General features: G+C 40.5%; 1 protein-coding gene across 1 annotated transcript in view; it reads left to right on the top strand.

Moving 5' to 3' along the window:
• LOC105478261 (arylsulfatase family member H) overlaps positions 1-12529 on the top strand; it is a 44381-nt gene extending 31852 nt beyond the window's left edge. The window contains exons 8-11 of the mRNA XM_071088960.1: positions 2458-2592; positions 5938-6100; positions 7842-7963; positions 11793-12529. Of these exons, the coding sequence (XP_070945061.1) occupies positions 2458-2592; positions 5938-6100; positions 7842-7963; positions 11793-12160 (788 nt within the window). The 3' untranslated portion in view covers positions 12161-12529. The remainder of the gene's footprint in view (positions 1-2457; positions 2593-5937; positions 6101-7841; positions 7964-11792) is intronic.
• Positions 12530-18554: the final 6025 nt, after the last annotated feature.

The raw sequence follows: 18554 nt of genomic DNA, 5'->3' as shown, positions 1-18554 counted from the left end.
TGCTATACTCGTGCAAATGCAAATACAAGGTGCAAAATGAACTTAATGAATCTTCAAGAATTCAATGACATTTTAAATTTTCCAATGAAAGAAACTTGTGCCTATTAAAAAACACTTTTAATCCCCCCCTCCCCCTTTTTTTTTTTTTTTTTGTTTAAGATGCAGGGTCTCACTCTTTTGCCCAGTCTGGCTGGAATGCAGTGGTGCGATCACAGCTCACTGCAGCCTTGACTTCCAGGGCTCAGGTGATCCTCCCACGTCAGCCTTCTGAGTAGCTGAGACTAAAAGTGTGCGCCACCATGTCTGGCCAATTTGTGTGTGTGTGTGTGTGTGTGTGTGTTTTGTAGTGAAGGAGTTTTGCCATCTTTCCCAGGCTGGTCTCGAACTCTTGGGCTCAAGTAAACCTCTCACCTCGGCCTCCCAAAGTCCTGGGATTACATGTGTGAGCCACTGGGCCCAACCTTAATCACTTTTCATTATTGGTTTCTTTCCAGTTGTCTTTGGTAAGAGGTCTTACAAGTGATCTATTACCGTTAGTATTTATATATTCATATGCATCTGTCTATTTTCACTTTAGACACTCTACGGACAATTATTTGCCTATGTATTTGTTTTGAAACAGAAAAAGAATTTGCAGCTACTATATTTGCACAGTATAAATTACAAATCACTTTTATGATTTTTTTGATATTATAGCCAGCTCTAATGTGAATTGATAATTTACATATAATTACTCTCTTCCCAGAAAGCCTTTATAATCTTTCATCTTACAAACCCTGGGCTTTAAAATATCTTAATTTCTAATGATAACATTTCTAAAAAATAGTATATGTCACTTGTAAAACAAATCACTTTTGAACAGTAGATAACAAAGGTTAACGAGTTTACGTATAAACAGTTTTCTGTGCGGCTCCTTACATTTTCTTTTATCTCTGAACGGGACAAGAGCATCACAGAGATGATCTAGTGTAAACGAGAAGTGCATTGGGACCTCAGGCCCAGGACGATGTTATCTGCTGATTAGCAAATGCTCAACGGACATCAGAAAGGAAATGAATGTTGTTTGGAATTTTGCTAGAACAGCTTTCTACTTATTATTTTAAAAAACTGTCCTCCTGAGGGATTGTCAACACCTTAAAGACAGTGTCTGCTGAGTCTAGCGCAGCATTAATTGTCATTAGATCTTAACCATAACCCGGACAGCAAGAATAACCTGCAGTTTCCATGTAGACTTCAGATAGCAGCCAGGACAGCAAAATCTCTAAGGGAGGCGGTGCCGTGCCCTGGAGTACGAGGATGGCTTTGCTCAGGTGTTCCTGGAGGTGTCATTTTGCAAACTGTATTTTTAAAAATTAATGTTCATCGGTTCATTTAACTGCTGGGCCTAGTTGGCATTGTCTATTTGAATCGTTTGGGGCAATGATGACGTTATATATTATTACATGATTTGTATAATAAAATAGACTTTATTATATATTAAATAATAAAATAATGAACATATGCAATAAAATTATATAATAAACCAATACTTTATATATTATAAACTATTCTATATTTTAAATTAATATAATTAATGTATTTAGTATATTTAATATAATTTATATAATTACATTAATATAATAAAATTAATTAATGTGATATGCGACACACAATATCATACAATTGTATAAAATATAGTATATATTCATATAAATGATATAAATTTATGATAAAATTTCATATATTAGATATATTATAAAATTTTATATATTCCTTATATATTTTACATTTATTACATATACTCATATTTTATCTTATATTTAATCTTTTCCTATATATCTATAAATAAACATATTTTTACATATTACATCGATGTACAAAATACTATATAATAAAATAATATTTACATGCTATTATAATTATATAACAATTTTTACACAATGATATAGTGTATTAATAATCATAAACTATTATGATGTTTCTAGTATTGTAAAGTCATATGGTATAATAATACATAATATGTATTGATTATACATATTGCAATATATTTTATTCTATTCCATAATTGATTACATTTTAATATATAACAATTCTTTATGCATTTCTAATACATCATGTTATATATTAATATGTATTTGTAAGAAATATGTACTATATATCATACAATATATAATAAATATATAGTTGGTAATTAAAATGTATGAAAGTGTATATTATTATATTAAATATAACATATACATTATTACATTATATATAAAATATTTTAACTGCTGGATATAATATATATTATATATACTATATTACATACAGTTTAAAATAGTATATATTACAATATTATATGATTAATTATACAATATTGTGTAATGCAGAATAACATTTAAATGCTGTGTGTAATAAATGCATAATAGCAAACATATAATAAAGCAGTGGTGATCTGCATCGAGAGGTCAACGTCTTTGTGTCTCTGACCCTCACCAGGTAAAATTCTGGATGCCCTAGACCGGGAGTGCCTGGCCAACAACACCTTGGTGTACTTCACCTCTGACAACGGGGGCCACCTGGAGCCCCTGGACGGGGCTGTTCAGCTGGGCGGCTGGAACGGGATCTACAAAGGTGATTGTGCGCAGAGAACCAACACCTGTCCATTGAAAATCAGTAGTCTCTACTGGCTTTGCGTTTGCTTGAAGTCATTTGCCATGATGTTCAGGTATTTTTATGTGAGTCAGACTCTTATTAAGCTAGACCAAAAAAAAAAAAAAAAAAAAAAAAAGCTGCAAATTTTGGAGCAGTTTCCAAGAACTTCAAAGTAAAATGTTTGAAGCAATGCCAACCCCATGAGAGAGAGCATAGGATCTCAATGACCATCTATGGCAGATTTCCCAGCCTCCGCACGATTGACATTTGAGTCTGGAGGATTCTTTGGCTGGGGGCCTCCTGTGCCATTGTAGGTGTTGAACAGCGTCTGTGGGTTCCACCCACAAGTGCCGGTAGCACCCACCCCAGAGCAGCGACAACCAGAAATGTCTCCTGACATTGCCCAGTGCCCCCTGGCGGCAAGGTCATTTCTAGGTGAGAACTGCTCCTTTAGATCAATCCTCACTTGGATTCTCAGATGCAGGTTTTTAATTCGGTAACATCAATGATGCTATTTATTATGCTTTAACGAGTGTTATGTCTATCAGAAAAAATAGTTTTTCATTTGACTGGGGTGCCTATCTCCTCATGGCCAGCAGATTCTTCCAGCTCACTTTGATAGACTTCATGCCGGGTTGTTCAAGAACTCCATAGCACCCACACTTAGGCATCACCAAAGGCATACCAACAGAAAGAATAATTTAAAAAAGAATTCGGTATTTGCTGTTTTCCCACTACCCCCTAACCTTCCAAGTAAAACAAAAAAACTAAAAGGGTATCAAAATTGTCATCATTATAAAATCAGAATGTTTGAACTTCCTTGTATTTCATTAAAAAGTTCTGTGTGTGTGTCTTATATATATATTTTCCTATCTATATAATCACTATGTATACATATTCACCATATTGTTTATAATATATAATCATATATTCATATGTGATATATAATCCTATATATAGTCACTATGTATGTATAGTTACTATATCATTACATATAACACATATAATCCTATATATTCGCTATATTCATTACATATAATATAATACATGTAATTTTACATATTTACTACATATAATATACATAATCCTGTACATATTCACTATGTATATATAGTCATTATATTCATTATATATATGCATAATTCTATGTATTTAGTATATTTATTGTATAGATCATTACACATAATTTTATATATTCAGTATATATAATATAATATATAATTCTATACATATATTTACTGTTTATAGTCACTATGTTTATTATATATAGTATATAGAATTCTATATATTCACTGTATAGAGTATACATAACCCTACACATATTCACTATATATACTCACTATATTCATTATATATTACACATAACCCTATATATATTTACAATATTCATTGTATATAATATATAATTTTATATATTCACTATATTCAGTATAATATATATAATCCTATATACATTTACTAAGTATATATAGTCACTATATCCATTATATATAATATATATAATTCAATATATATATTCACTTTATATATTCATTATATTTACAATATAAAACCCTACGTATATGCATGCACAGATAGGATTATATATAGTGAATATATATATGTACATATATATATAGGATTGTATATACTGGATTATATATTGCAAATTAATAGAAGTGAGCTCCTGAAAGCATTCACTTCCTCTGACTTGTCATGTAGTCTTGCTGTAGTCATCACTGTTAATTAGCAAAGATTATATTGGTACTAAGCCTAGTAGAAAAAGTGAGGAACGGGTTTGAGTCACCATATACATACCATCTAATGAAATGTGATTATTATAGTCATGATGATTCTAACAACTGTACATATTGTATATTGTAATAATTATTATAATTGCATGAGTATGTGTGAGTGTAAAGCCCCTGTCCTTAAAAAGCACACATAACCCTGGAATAGGACTCTGGCAAAATTGTTGTGAGCATTTCTCAGGCTTTGGGACAGGATACGTGTTTCTCAGGGTGCTCCCTGTGAAGCAATGAATTCAATGGATGGAGAGATTTAGATCTCCTGGGTAAACAATTGGTTTTGTTCTAGTCTAGTTACGCCCCCCACTCTGCCCCACAAAGATACAGGTTATTAAATAAGATGAAGAAAACATCAGGATGGCTTTATGATTGTGTGTTAAAAACACATAGATTTGCTTCAGGGAGCTTGTCAAGTTTTTCTTATAACGAAGAATGGTGTTACTCGGGAGGCTCAGGAGGGAGGATTGCTTGAGCCCAGGAGTTGGAGGCTGCAGTGAGCTATGATCGCGCCACTGCACTCCAGCCTGGGCGACAGAAGGAGACAGTGTCTCAATTAAAAAAAAAAAATGGTGCCAAGAAGCTGAGCTGCCTTTCAACACTGGTTAGACTGGTAGATCAGTGAATGTGTCTGCAGTGAATTTTACCTAATTTTCTGCTAGAGGCTTCCAGTTTTGTGTTTGTAATGCTGCCTGTCAGACAGGTGCACACATAGAAGGCATTCAATAAACATTTCACATAGGAAGAGACCTTTGCCTCCAGAGAGGCTCCTACTTTTTCTTAAAGAGTCTAGACATATGGTCTTGACACTGGCATTTGGCATAGGGCCATTTTTCTACTCTGTAACAACCACCTGAATCTCACCAGCCATCTTAAGGCAAGGGCTTCATTTGTTTTGTGCTCAGAAACACCCAAGGGGACTTTTGTCTAAGAAGTGATTCTTAACTCTGCCTCTGGCCATTTTTCTACTCACACTCCTCTCTTTCTTCCTCTATAGGGGAAATCACGGGGTAAAATTTTTTAGCTTGTTCCTCAAGGATCAGTATAATGTGGATAAAACCCGTCTTTTTCTTTTCTTTCTCTTTTTTTCTTTTTTGGAGACAGAGTCTCACCCTGTCACCGAGGCTGGAGTGCAGTGGCACAATCTCAGCTCACTGCAAACTCCACTTCCTCGTCTCTGATTCCCCCACTTCAGCCTCCCGAGTAGTTGGGACTACGGGCATGGACCACCATGGAGTGCAGTGGCGCAATCTCGGCTCACCACAACCTCCGCCTCCTGGGTTTAAGCGATTCTCCTGCCTCAGCCTCCCAAGTAGCTTGAATTACAGGCGCCCACCACCATGCCCAGTTGATGTTTTTGTATTTTTAGCAGAGACGGGGTTTCACCATGTTGGCCAGGCTGGTCTTGAACTCCTGTCCTCAAGTGATCCGCCCGCCTCAGCCTCCCAAAGTGCTGGGATTACAGGTGTGAGCCACCGCGCCCGGCCAGTATGGTTGGGTTTTAACTCATCTTTGGTTGTGTTGTAATCTTTGGTTTTAGGTGGCAAAGGAATGGGAGGATGGGAAGGAGGTATCCGTGTGCCAGGGATATTCCGGTGGCCGTCGGTCTTGGAGGCTGGGAGAGTGATCAATGAGCCCACTAGCCTAATGGACATCTATCCGACGCTGTCTTATATAGGCGGAGGGATCTTGCCCCAGGACAGGTATGGAAACAGTGGTTGCTTCTAACCTAGGGTGATATATTTGAACATATGTGGATATACTTGATAATTCTATGTGTGTGTGTATATGCATAGTATATTACTTAATTATCAATATTCTGCCCATAGGGCCAGATGTCTTTCTCCCCTTGGTGCATGGTGGAATATTTTGTTTTCTTCTTAGAGTATACCTTAATATTCTTTGTCATATTACACTTATGAAGGTGTGTGTTTGACTGTTCTCATGGATGGGATCTGATTCTCATACATCATCACATCCCTCACAGCTTCTAGACCATTACACAATTAAATGTTAAATGATTACTGAATAAAAACATGTATGCATAGAGCAGGTGCGGTGGCTTATGCCTGTAATCCCAGCACTTTGGGAAGTCGAGGCAGGCGGATCACTTGAAGTCAGGAGTTCCAGACCAGCCTGGCCAACATGCTGAAACCCCCATCTCTACTAAAAATACAAAAATTAGTCTGGTGTGGTAGCACGTGCCTGTAATCCCAGCTACTTGGGAGGCTGAGGTGGGAGGATCGCTTGAACCCGGGAGGTGGAGATTGCAGTGAGCCAAGATCTCATCACTGCACTCCAGCCCGGGTGACAGGGTGACACCCTGTTTCAAACAAAAACAAAAACAAAACACGTATGTGTGATTGCATGTGTGCTAAATGATATTATTGTTTCTGGTTTGCACTTTGTCTATGAGGTTTTTTTTTTTTTTTTTGAGACAGAGTCTCGTCCTGCCGCCCAGGCTGGAGTGCAGTGGCGTGATCTTGGCTCAGTGCAACCTCTGCCTCCCGGGTTCAAGCGATTCTCCTGCCTCAGCCTCCCGAGTAGCTGGGACTACAGACCGGCGCCACCATGCCCTGCTAATTTTTGTATTTTTAGTAGAGATGGGGTTTCAGCACATTGGCCAGGATGGTCTTGCTGTCTTGGCCTCGTGATCCACCCACCTTGGCCTCCCAAAGTGCTGAGATTACAGGCATGAGCCACCGGGTCTGGCCTTGTCTATGAGCTTTAAAATGAACACATACATCCTGTGCTTTAACGATTTAATTCCATGTGTGTGGGGTGATATCTATTCATTAAATGTGAAGTTTCACTGGAATCAAAAGAGTGTAAATAGCTTAATTTTTCCAGTCCACAACATTAACTCATATTGTCTTGCAAGGTATCAGGATAATAGTTCCAGCTGTTCTCTTCTTCCATGACCTCAGAAAATGAATGTTTTGTTTCTTTTTCTTTTTGTTATAAAATGAGGGAAAAGGAGAAAGTTTTAAGAATTCCTTCTTCCGCCGGGCACAGTGGCTCATGCCTGTAATCCTAGCACTTTGGGAGGCTGAGGCGGGCGGATCACAAGGTCAGGAGTTCAAGACCAGCCTGGCCAACATGGTGAAACCCCGTCTCTACTAAAAATACAAAAATTAGCGGGGCATGGTGGCATGTGCTTGTAATCCCAGCTACTTGGGAGGCTGAGGCAGGAGAATTGCTTGAACCCGTGAGGCGGAGTTTGCAGTGAGCAGAGATTGCACCATTGCACTCCAGCCTGGGCGACAGAGCAAGACTCCGTTTCAAAAAAAGAAAAAGGAAATTTTTCCTCTTTATCTTTTGCCTCCTTCTCTTCCTCCCCTTCCTTTTCCTCCTCCTCCTCCTCCTCCTCTTTCTTCTGCTATAAAATGCGTGACTGAACCATGCCTCTCTCATCACCTTCTACATGTCCCCTTCTCTCCCAAGAGTGATTGACGGCCGGAACCTAATGCCCCTGCTGGAAGGAAGGGCGTCCTACTCCGACCATGAGTTCCTATTCCACTACTGTGGGGTCTATCTGCACACGGTCAGGTGGCATCAGAAGGACTGTAAGTATGAAGGCCGCGGACACGTGGAAAGATGATAAGGGCCCTGTTCCTGTCTCCTTCGTCTCCTGGAGGAAGTTGTACCATGTGCGGATATTGCCCAGCCATGATGGTGCTTTTTCGCTGGGAAAGCCACATACACAGTGCACTGCAGTAGGATTTTTATTTTATTTTATTTTATTTTGAGATAGGGTCTCTCTCTGTCACCCAGGTGGAGTGCAGTGGTGTAATCTTGGCTCACCACAACCTCCGCCTCCCGGGTTCAAGTGATTCTCCTGCCTCAGCCTCCTGAGTAACTGGGGCTATAGGCACCCACCACCACAACCAGTTAATTTTTTTTTTTTTTTGAGACAGAGTCTCGCTCTGTCGCCCAGGCTGGAGTGCAGTGGCCGGATCTCAGCTCACTGCAAGCTCCGTCTCCCGGGTTTACACCATTCTCCTGCCTCAGCCTCCTGAGTAGCTGGGATTACAGGCGCCCGCCACCTCTCCCGGCTAGTGTTTTGTAAATTTTTGTACTTTTAGTAGAGATGCGGTTTCACCATGTGGGCCAGGCTGATCTTGAACTCCAGACCTCAGGTGATCTGCCCACCTCGGCCTCCCAAAGTGCTGGGATGACAGGCGTGAGCCACTGCGCCTGGCCTGCAGTAGGATTTTAGGGGAATGTGTTTGTGAGAGAGATTTGTGCCCAAAGGGTTTCATTTTAAATTTTAAAAATATTTATAAAATAAAGATGAGATCTTACTATGTGGCCCAGGCTGGTCTCGAACTCCTGAGCTCAAGCAATCTTCTCTCCTTGGCCTCCCACAGGTGTGACCCACCACAGCCAATCCACCCAAAGCGTTTTAGCTTAGGGAGGTGAGTGTTGACACAGACAGACCAATGCCATTGCAATATTTTCATGACTTAGATTTTCCGAGAGAAGGGGCTATACCCTACCACACAGGTTCACGGTGGGAAGCACCAGGGCTTGACTTGGAAGCACAGGCAGGAAGGAATGAAGAGCCCAGGCCGCAGCCTTTATTATTAGGGTTTCCAAGGGAAAGGTCAGGCAGGGCAGGATGAACAGCTTCAGACTGGTAGTTTGAGTAATTACAGTAAGTTTGGAGCAACAGGGACTGTCCCTAGCTGCCTGGTACCCAGTGCTTGGTTGATTTAGGTCAGATCAAGTATCAGCTGACTGTGTGAGAGTTAGGTAAAGGAGGTGGTTGCTTGCATAGGAAGGGTGTGTTCCTAAGTGAGTTGTTACTATTTGTATTAGTCCATTCTCATGCTGCTGATAAAGACATACTCAAGACTGGGTAATTTATAAAGGAAAAAGAGATTTAACGGACTCACAGTTCCACATGGCTGGGGAGGCCTCGCAATCATGGCAGAAGGCACATCTTACATGTGGAAAGCAAGAGAGAATGAGAGCCAAGTGAAAAGGGAAATGCCTTATAAAACCATCAGATCTCGTGAGACGCATTCCTTACCATGGGAACAGTATGGCAGAAACTGCCCCCATATTCAATGATCTCTGCCTGGCTCTGCCCTTGACCTGTGGGGATTATTGCAATTCAAGGTGAGATTAAGGTGGGGACAGAGCCAAACCATATCACTATTTTTAGGAATCAGCTAGCCCTGGGAGGAGCAGTCTTTCCCCGAGTCTATCAGGCCCCTCAAGCTGTCAAAATACTAGCCTGGCACAGTGGCTTACAGTTGTAATCTCAGCAGTTTAGGAGGCCAAGGTAGGAGGATTATTTGAGCCCAGGAGTTTGATATCAGCCTGGGCAACATTGCAAGACCCTGTCTCTACAAAGAAAAAAAAAAAAAAAGAATTAGCCAGGAATGGTGGCATACAACCGTAGTCCAGCTACTCAGGAGGCTGAGTGGGAAGTCTGAGGCTGCAGTTGGCAGTGATCGTGCCACTGTACTCCAGCCTGGGTGACAAAGTGAGACCCTGCCTCAAAAAAAAAAAAAAAAAAAAAAAAAAAAGTCAAAACATTATAGGATACAGAAAATTAAGAAAACATGATTAATGTGTGTGTGTAAGTATGCATTAGCTTGTGTGAATGTATACATGAGAGAGAGAACAAGAGAGAGAGACTATGAATACCCACAACTTAGGGATGACTGAAGTAATTATTCTAGCAACGAGAAGTACATTTTTCAACGTGGCCTGCATGGTGGTTGCTTCTCTCCACCTTCCTTCCTTTCTAACATCCTAGTGATTGTTTCTGTCCCACATTCACGCTATGGGAGTCAATACAAACAAATATAAATTAACAAATAGTATTGATTGCCTTACACCTGTAAAGAAAGGTCTTCTGGAGTCATTGCATGGAATTCCAGAATTCTTACTTGGTTGGATTTAACTTTATTTGCAGGAGGAATTTTCTCTGATGGGATCAGTCACTTGTGGTGTGATGTATCTTCATTTTGATGCAGATAGTCCTACATAAAACAATTACAAAAACAAAAATAAGTAAAAACCTATGTTTTTAAGATTCTATATGAGTGCAGGACATGATCAATGATAAATAAAACAGCCCCGTAAACAGCATAAGCCTCCCAAATTTAACTATAGAGGATTATACAGTAGAATTTTTTTGTTATTATTTTTTCTCACCATAATTCCAGAAGTTGGGAGCATGGGGCTGACACAGTGCTCAGTACCACGGTCATGGGACCAGGATTCTTGTTTCCACTTAGCCACCTCTGACACACTAGCTTTCATTCTTATGCGTCTCACCCCATGGTTGCAAAGTGGCTGCAGTTCCTCCAGGCATCACACCTGCACTCCATGCAGTAAGGAGGGAAAAAACCAAAGGCGGTAAAGAATCCAGTTAGATGATTTAATCCTATTTTAGTAGGAAAGCACAGCTTCTCTGCAAGACTCCACCAGTAGACTTCGGTAAAATTCTCATTGACCAGAGGCTGGGCAATGCTTATGTTTTCTATCTAAAATTGATCACTGCAGCCAGGCAGGGTGGCACCCCAGCTACTAGGGAGGCTGAGGTGGGAGAATCACTTGAACCCAGGAGGCAGAGGTTGCAGTGAGCCTAGATGCTGCCACTGCACTCCAGCCTGGGCGACAGAGCGAGAGCTTACCTCAAAATAAATAAATAAGTAAATAATAAAACATAAAAAAAAATTGATCTCTGAAAATAGATTTGCTAACCATTTCATATCAGAAGAAAGAAGAAAGGGAGGGAGGGAGAGAGGAAGGAAAGGAAGGAAGGAAGGATGGAAGGAAGGAAGGGGAAGGGGAAGGGGAAGGGAAGGAAGGGAAGGAAAGAAAGGAGGAAAGGAGGGAGCGAGGGAGGGAGGGAAGGAAGGAGGAAAAGAAAGAAAAGGAAGAAAAAAGAAATGGAGGAAAGAAGGAAGGAAGGAAAGAAGAGAGCGAGAAAGAGGGAGGGAGGAAGGGAAGAGGAGGGAGGAAAAGACAGAAGAGGGAAGGAGAAAAGGATAAAGAATGATTAATTTTGCCAAATTACTTTTGTCAATTTCAGATGTGAAAGTGGTATTTAGCCTTGGATCACTTTTAATTTTGTTTGTACCTAATCAGATTGAGGTAGAATTTTAATTTGGTATTCCCAGAATTACCCTATTCCCACTTGGGTCGTCATTGTTATCTCCAAATGTTCTCATGACAAGATTTCTAAAAATGTCTTCAAGTTTGCAGTAAAATTGTACATTGTTCTTAGAGTTGAAGACATGCTACTGTTGCTGTGTAATTTTGTGCAGAAGAGTATTATCAATCACTAGAAAAAGCATTTGAGAAAAACATCTTTAATGAAAAGAGTCCTAAAATCACCACCAAGATGGTATCATAATGCAACTTACTTTTTAGGTGCAACTGTGTGGAAAGCTCATTATGTGACTCCCAAATTCTACCCTGATGGAACTGGTGCCTGCTATGGGAGTGGAATATGTTCATGTTCAGGGGATGTAACCTACCACGACCCACCACTCCTCTTTGACATCTCAAGAGACCCTTCAGAAGCCCTTCCACTGAACCCTGACAATGAACCATTATTTGACTCCGTGATCAAGAAGATGGAGGCAGCCATAAAAGAGCATCGTAGGACACTAACACCTGTCCCACAGCAGTTCTCTGTGTTCAACACAATTTGGAAACCATGGCTGCAGCCATGCTGTGGGACCTTCCCCTTCTGTGGGTGTGACAAGGAAGATGACATCCTTCCCACAGCTCCCTGAGACCATGGGGACCATGTGTTACCCACCACAAACTTACTGTTACAATGGTCATAGGAGCAGAGCTCACCTGACTGATTCATTCCATTTGGGATAAAAACTGATGGCCTCACCCACTGTTTTATCCTCAGAAATCAGTTCTTTCAAGAGCTCAGTGAAATTAAAGTGGGTCCATATATAACAGTGAACCTGGAGGGGAGCATTTGTTGTACAATGTTTTTCTAGTATATAATTGTGCCATTGCCCAAGGGAAAGAGCAGATCAAGGTGACTTCAGCAGAATCTTGTAGAGCTTTTTGTTCCTAGAATTCATGGAAGCATCAGGTCCAATGTCACAAGTTAGAAACTTCTGCTTGCAGATTCTAGACCCAGGCATGCTAGCTTTCTAATAAATCATGATAAGTACTTAATTTTTTCATGAAGCAGAGGGTCACATAAAATTTGAAGTAGTACTATTATAGTCAGATTGACTTCTTGATTTTCTCTCTTTCCTTCTTTTCTCTTCCTGTCCAATACACATCTGGTTATGAGAAAAAATACTGGGCTGAAGTTCTTGACTTTGCTTCCTGGTAGCTATATCATCTCTGTGATTTGGTTTCTTCATGTGTAAAATGAGAAAACCAGTGTCTACTTCACAGAGTAGCTATGAGGATTACATGCATTAATTAACGTGAAATCACCTTGTGTAGAATAAGCAGTCAATAAATATTATAATTACAAATGTTGTTGTAAGCATCATCAATTGCAGTTAATTATGATTCCTTAAACACAAAATAAGAAAAATGGTGAAGAGTCAACATTTAAGAAAAAATAAACATGACTAAAACAATTATTTAATTGAAGGAAGGCATTTGGCAATACACATAGGAAGTAGTTCTAAGCAGGATAAACAAACATAAATCCAAAATTTGAAGCATCTGTGACTGCAGACTACGAAAGACAAAGAAAAGATCACAGATGGATGCAGAGCAGGTGAGCCTCAAATTGGGGCTTATCCTGGGAGGGTTCTTGGCTTCCCACAGGAAAGAATTCAAGAGTAAGCCAGTGGTGGAAGAAACAGCTTTATGGAGAAGGTAGCGTCACAGTTCTGTGACTGCTCCTGCAGAGAGCAGGAGCTCAGGGCACTGCTGCAGTCATATTTATACCCACTTTTAATCACATGCAGATTAATGGGCAGTTTATGCAGAAATTTCTAGGAAAAGGGTGGCAACTTCTGAGTGCTCAAGTCATTGCCATAGAAGGGGGCAGTAACTCCCATGTATTGCCATGGCAATGGTAAACTGATATGGTATGCTGGTGGGCATGTCTTATGGAAAGCGGCTTCCATCTTTTAACTGGTCCTCAATTTGGTCCTCTGTCTGCTTCTGTTTCTTCTTCTCACCATTCCTGGGCTCAAGCAATCTTCCTGCCTTGGCCTCCCAAAGTGCTGGGATTATAGGTGTGAGCCACCACATGTGGCCAACAATGAATGTTCTTTATTTTATTTTATTATACTTTATATTTTGAGATAGAGTCTCACTCTGTCATCCAGGCTGGAGTGCAGTAGTGTGATCTCAGCTGACGGCAATCTCTGCCTCCTGGGTTCAAGTAATTCTCCTGTCTCAGCCTCCCGAGTAGCTGGAATTATAGGCACACACCACGACACCCAGCTAAATTTTGTATTTTTAGTAGAGACAGGATTTCATCATGTTGAGGAGGCTGGTCTCAAACTCCTGACCTCAAGCCATCCACCTGCATCAGCCTCCCAAAGTGCTGGGATTACAGGCATGAGCCACTGCGCCAGCAACAATGAATGTTCTTAATATCACTAACCTGTGCACTTAAACATGATTTAAAATGGTACATTTTGTTATGTGTTATTTTACCATAATTAATTTTTTATTTTTTTAATTTTATTTATTTATTTATTTATTTTTTTTGAGACGGAGTCTCGCTCTGTCGCCCAGGCTGGAGTGCAGTGGCTGGATCTCAGCTCACTGCAAGCTCCGCTTCCCGGGTTTACGCCATTCTCCTGCCTCAGCCTCCCGAGTAGCTGGGACTACAGGCGCCCGCCACCGGAAATGGAATCTTGCTCTGTTGCCCAGGCTGGGGTGCAGTGGGAGATCTTTTCTCAAAAACAAAGCAAAACCCCAAAAAACAACCTAACAAACAAATGCAATAACAACATCTTCTGCAATTTTTTAAGTTTGAAGATTACTTATTTCACTCAGAGCTCCCCTGTATTACTTGTCTTTAATGCTGTTCTCAAATTGTGTGTGCGTGTGTGTGTATGTTTGTGTGTGTGTGTGTGTAGAGAGAGAGAAAGAGGGAGCAGCTAGCAGGTCCCTACATCACCCGAAAATCCATCATTTTCTCTTTATTCAATTCTGTAGTGGTGCGATCTCGGCTCACTGCAACCTCTGCCTCCCAGGTTCAAGCGATTCTCCTGCCTCAGCCTCCCGTGTAGCTGGGATTACTGGTGCCCGCCACCACACCCCACTAATTTTTTGTATTTTTAGTAGAGATGGGGTTTCGCTACGTTGGCCAGGCTGGTCTCGAACTCTTGACCTCAGGTGATCCACCCACCTCGGCCTCCCAAAGTGCTGGGATTACAGTCGTGAGCCACCGCACCCGCCCCGATTCTGCTATTTCTTATTCCTTTTTACATTGTAGCCACACTGCAGACTTTGACCTGAATGAACCAATTAATTATGCCTCCACTTCACTAATGTGCCACTAGGAGGCGCTAGACAAATATTTCTCAACTACTCGGTCAATGCGTTCAAGCATGCCACAGGTGTTCATGCTAGAGACTTGTCATTGATGTTTTCTTGAGCCATTGGAAGGAAATGGCCATGAGGAAAAGACTCGGTTTGTTTTATGTTAATCCAGGGGATTTGAGTCAAAGTAGCCAATCTGTCCTCCACAATTCAGCATTTTTAGAGAAACAAAAAATGGTGGCGAAACATGCAGACTCTAAAACTGAATGTCTGCTTTTCAAGTTCTTTCTATTTATTGGCTAGGGAAAAATAAGTGTCACTTAACTTCTCTGTAGTGCAATGTCTCAACTTTAAAATGACTACAATAGCAAACTCTGCATAGAGTTGTTGCAAAGATTAAATAGATAAACATGCTAAAACACTTACAAGAGGCTGGAACGGCATTTTAAGATGATAGTAATTTTATTTTATTACAAGAAACACTGAGGTTGAATTTTCTTAACCCAGAACTTAGATTAGGAAGAAGTGGTCATTAAAATATATCATGCATTATTACTTATATGGTCACCATTCTGTGCAGTAGATCATTAAACTTATTGCTCCTGGGAGGGGATAAATTTATTAACTTGCCTGATGTAATCATTCCACATTGTGAACATATATCAAAGCATTCCATGGTACACCATATATACACACACACATACATATACATATATATACATATTATTTGTCAATTAAAAATAAAAATAAAATGCTGACAAAATAAAAGGTGTTAAATGAATGCATAAGAAACATGAGGTAGGTGAAATAGGAGTCTTACTCAAACCATCTGCCCTGATCTGTCCATCATCCCATGCTGGGACATGAAAAGCCACATATTCAGAGCACTGGGGGAATTGAGAGAGAGTGAAGGACAGACAGAGTCTTCATCAGGGACGTTCCCCCACGGGAAGCCTCCTACCATGAACCTTAAAGACATGAGTTCTGGAAGGTGTCTAAGAAGGGATTTTCTGGGATTTGTGGTTTTGCCAGAGAGCTCGCAACACGGTGATGGGAGCAAACCCTTCTTTCATTATTATATTTTCCAAAACTCGTGGCAATATTTTGGAGAATTGTTAAGGTGGTAGGAGGGAGATGTAAGAAACAGCCCCAGAGTGCCTTTGTGTTTGCTGCCCTGCATGTTTGCCAGAAAGAACATATTCCTCAGGTACTAGTCTCATGCTGCTGATAAAGACATACCTAAGACTGGGTAATTTATAAAGGAAAGAGGTTTAATGGACTCACAGTTCCACATCACTGGGGAGGCCTCACAGTCATGGTGGAAGGCAAAAGGCACGTCTCACATGGTGGCAGGCAAGAGAGAAAAAAGAGCCAAGTGAAAGGGGAAACCTCTTATAAAACCATCAGATCTCATGAGGCTTACTCACTACCATGAGAACAGTATGGGGGAAACCACTCCCACGATTCAATTTTCTTTCACTGGGTTCCTCCTGCAACACGTGGCAATTATGGGAGCTACAGCTGAAGATGAGCTTTGGGTGGGGACACAGCCAAACCACATCACCTCAGGTATGAAGAGACTGAAGAAATGAATGTGCCATTTTTCGTCTTTACAGAGTGTTTCAAATTTGCAAATGCTCAGAAATGTTATCCCTCAAAGACCTTTGAGGAAAAAGTTGGTTGATTGACTCCAGCAAAATGGAATGTAATCCAAGAAAGGCGAGAGTAGCCAAATACAGTGGCTCACGCCTGTAACCACAGCATTTTGGGAGGCTGAGGTGGGAGGATCTCTTGGGTTCAGGAGTTCAAGACCAGCCTGGACAACATAGTGCAATCTCATCTCTACTAAAAATTTGTTTAAAATTGCTGAGTGCAGTGGCGCATGCCTGAAGTCCCAGCTACTCAGGAGGCTGAGGTGGGAGGATCACTTGAGCCCAGGAGACTGAAGCTGCAGTGAGCTGTGATTATACTACTGCACTCCAGCCTGGGTGACAGAGCAAGACCCTGTCTCAAAATACTACTACTACTACTACTACTGCTGCTACTACTACTACTGCTACTACTGCTACTACTGCTACTACTACTACTACTGCTGCTGCTACTACTACTACTACTGCTACTACTACTACTGCTACTACTACTACTACTACTAAAATAGAAGAGAGCACACAAGAAGCAGTGCTGAATACATAAATGTATAAAACAAAGTCTGAATGTGTTAGTGCATAGTTGTGAAAATAATCTGGAATTAACATTTCACATGGGAGGTAATTGAAAGAGCAGAGCAGAAAGAGAGAATGAGCATATGTTCATGTTTTTGTTTCATCTGGGAAGAAGACATAAGTAATGACTTTATATTTGATAGAAAATATAAGCTTAAATATGTGTGCTGACAGTTTAAAGGTAGTTACCACCAGAAAACTAGAAAAGATTTGTACAAGTTTCAGAGCCTTAATGGGAAATGTGTGAATTGAAGAAAACCTGACTCATGCAATCAGAGGTGGGTGGGAAAGAATTACACTGAAGTAGAAAGTCTGATATATGTAAAAAAGGGAAAATAATATGAAACAAAACTGCAGGACTCAATCCAAATATAACAGTGGTCATAATAAACATGGATGGATTAAAATTCCTTTTTAAAAAGATAGGCTTTCTGAATGGAAAAATAAACATAAAATCCAGAATACAGTAGTGCAGGAGGCAGCTTAATTAAAAACAAACAAACAAAATGTTGAAAATAAATGGATGCATTTGATATTCTGTTCCACTATCCAATCTAAGTAATGGTTAATTGTTTTATAGATTGTTCTTCAGTTTTTGTTTGTTTGTTTTGAGACAGAGTCTCCCTCTATCCCCCAGGCTGGAGTGCAGTGGCCTGATCTTGGCTCACTGCAACCTCTGCCTCCCAGGTTCAAGCAATTCCCGTGCCTCAGCCTCTGCAATAGCTGGTAGTAGAGGTACCCCCTACTGCACCTGGCTAATTTTTGTATTTTTATGAGAGAAAGGGTTTAACCTTGTTGGCCAGACTGGTCTCAAACTCCTGACGTCAGGTGATCCACCCACCTCGGCCTCCCAAAGTGCTGAGATTACAGGCATGAGCCACTGTGCCCTGACTTCAGTTTGGTTTTGTCCAGTGTTTTCTCATGATTAGACTGAGGTTATGCATTTTTGGCAAAAAAAAAATCATCAGAATTGATGTAAGTTTTCAGTGTGTCATGTTACGGAGTGCATGATGTCTTTATGTCCTGTCCTGGGGATGCTAAATTTGATCACCTGGATTAAGTGGTGTCTGTTGGAGATCTCCACTGTAAAATTGTTATTTTTTTCTGATCCAGGAAAGGTTAAGCAAGAGTTTGGCACCATTTTAAGTCTAATAAGAAACATTTACTATCTAGTTTCTCTGAAGCCTGCTGCCTGTGGGCTACATGTGCATAATAAAAACTTTGGTCTCCACAACGCCTTATCCTCACCCAGGCATTACCTTTCTATTGATTATAGGTCTTTAATCAGAAATCCTTGGAATCCACCTCTGACCTGGAAGCCCCCCACTTTGAATGGAATCCCACCTTTCTGGACTAAGCCAATGTACATCTGACATGTATTGATTAATGTCTCCTGTCCCCATAAATTGTATAAATCCAAGCTGTCACCCAACCACCTTGGGCACTTGTTCTCAGGACCTCCTTGGGGCTGTGTTGT

The sequence above is a fragment of the Macaca nemestrina genome, chromosome X (assembly GCF_043159975.1).
Source record: "Macaca nemestrina isolate mMacNem1 chromosome X, mMacNem.hap1, whole genome shotgun sequence".
NCBI classification, from domain to species: domain Eukaryota; kingdom Metazoa; phylum Chordata; class Mammalia; order Primates; family Cercopithecidae; genus Macaca; species Macaca nemestrina.
Note: the sequence above shows the minus strand (reverse complement) of the source record. Positions and strands in the feature narration are given on the sequence as shown.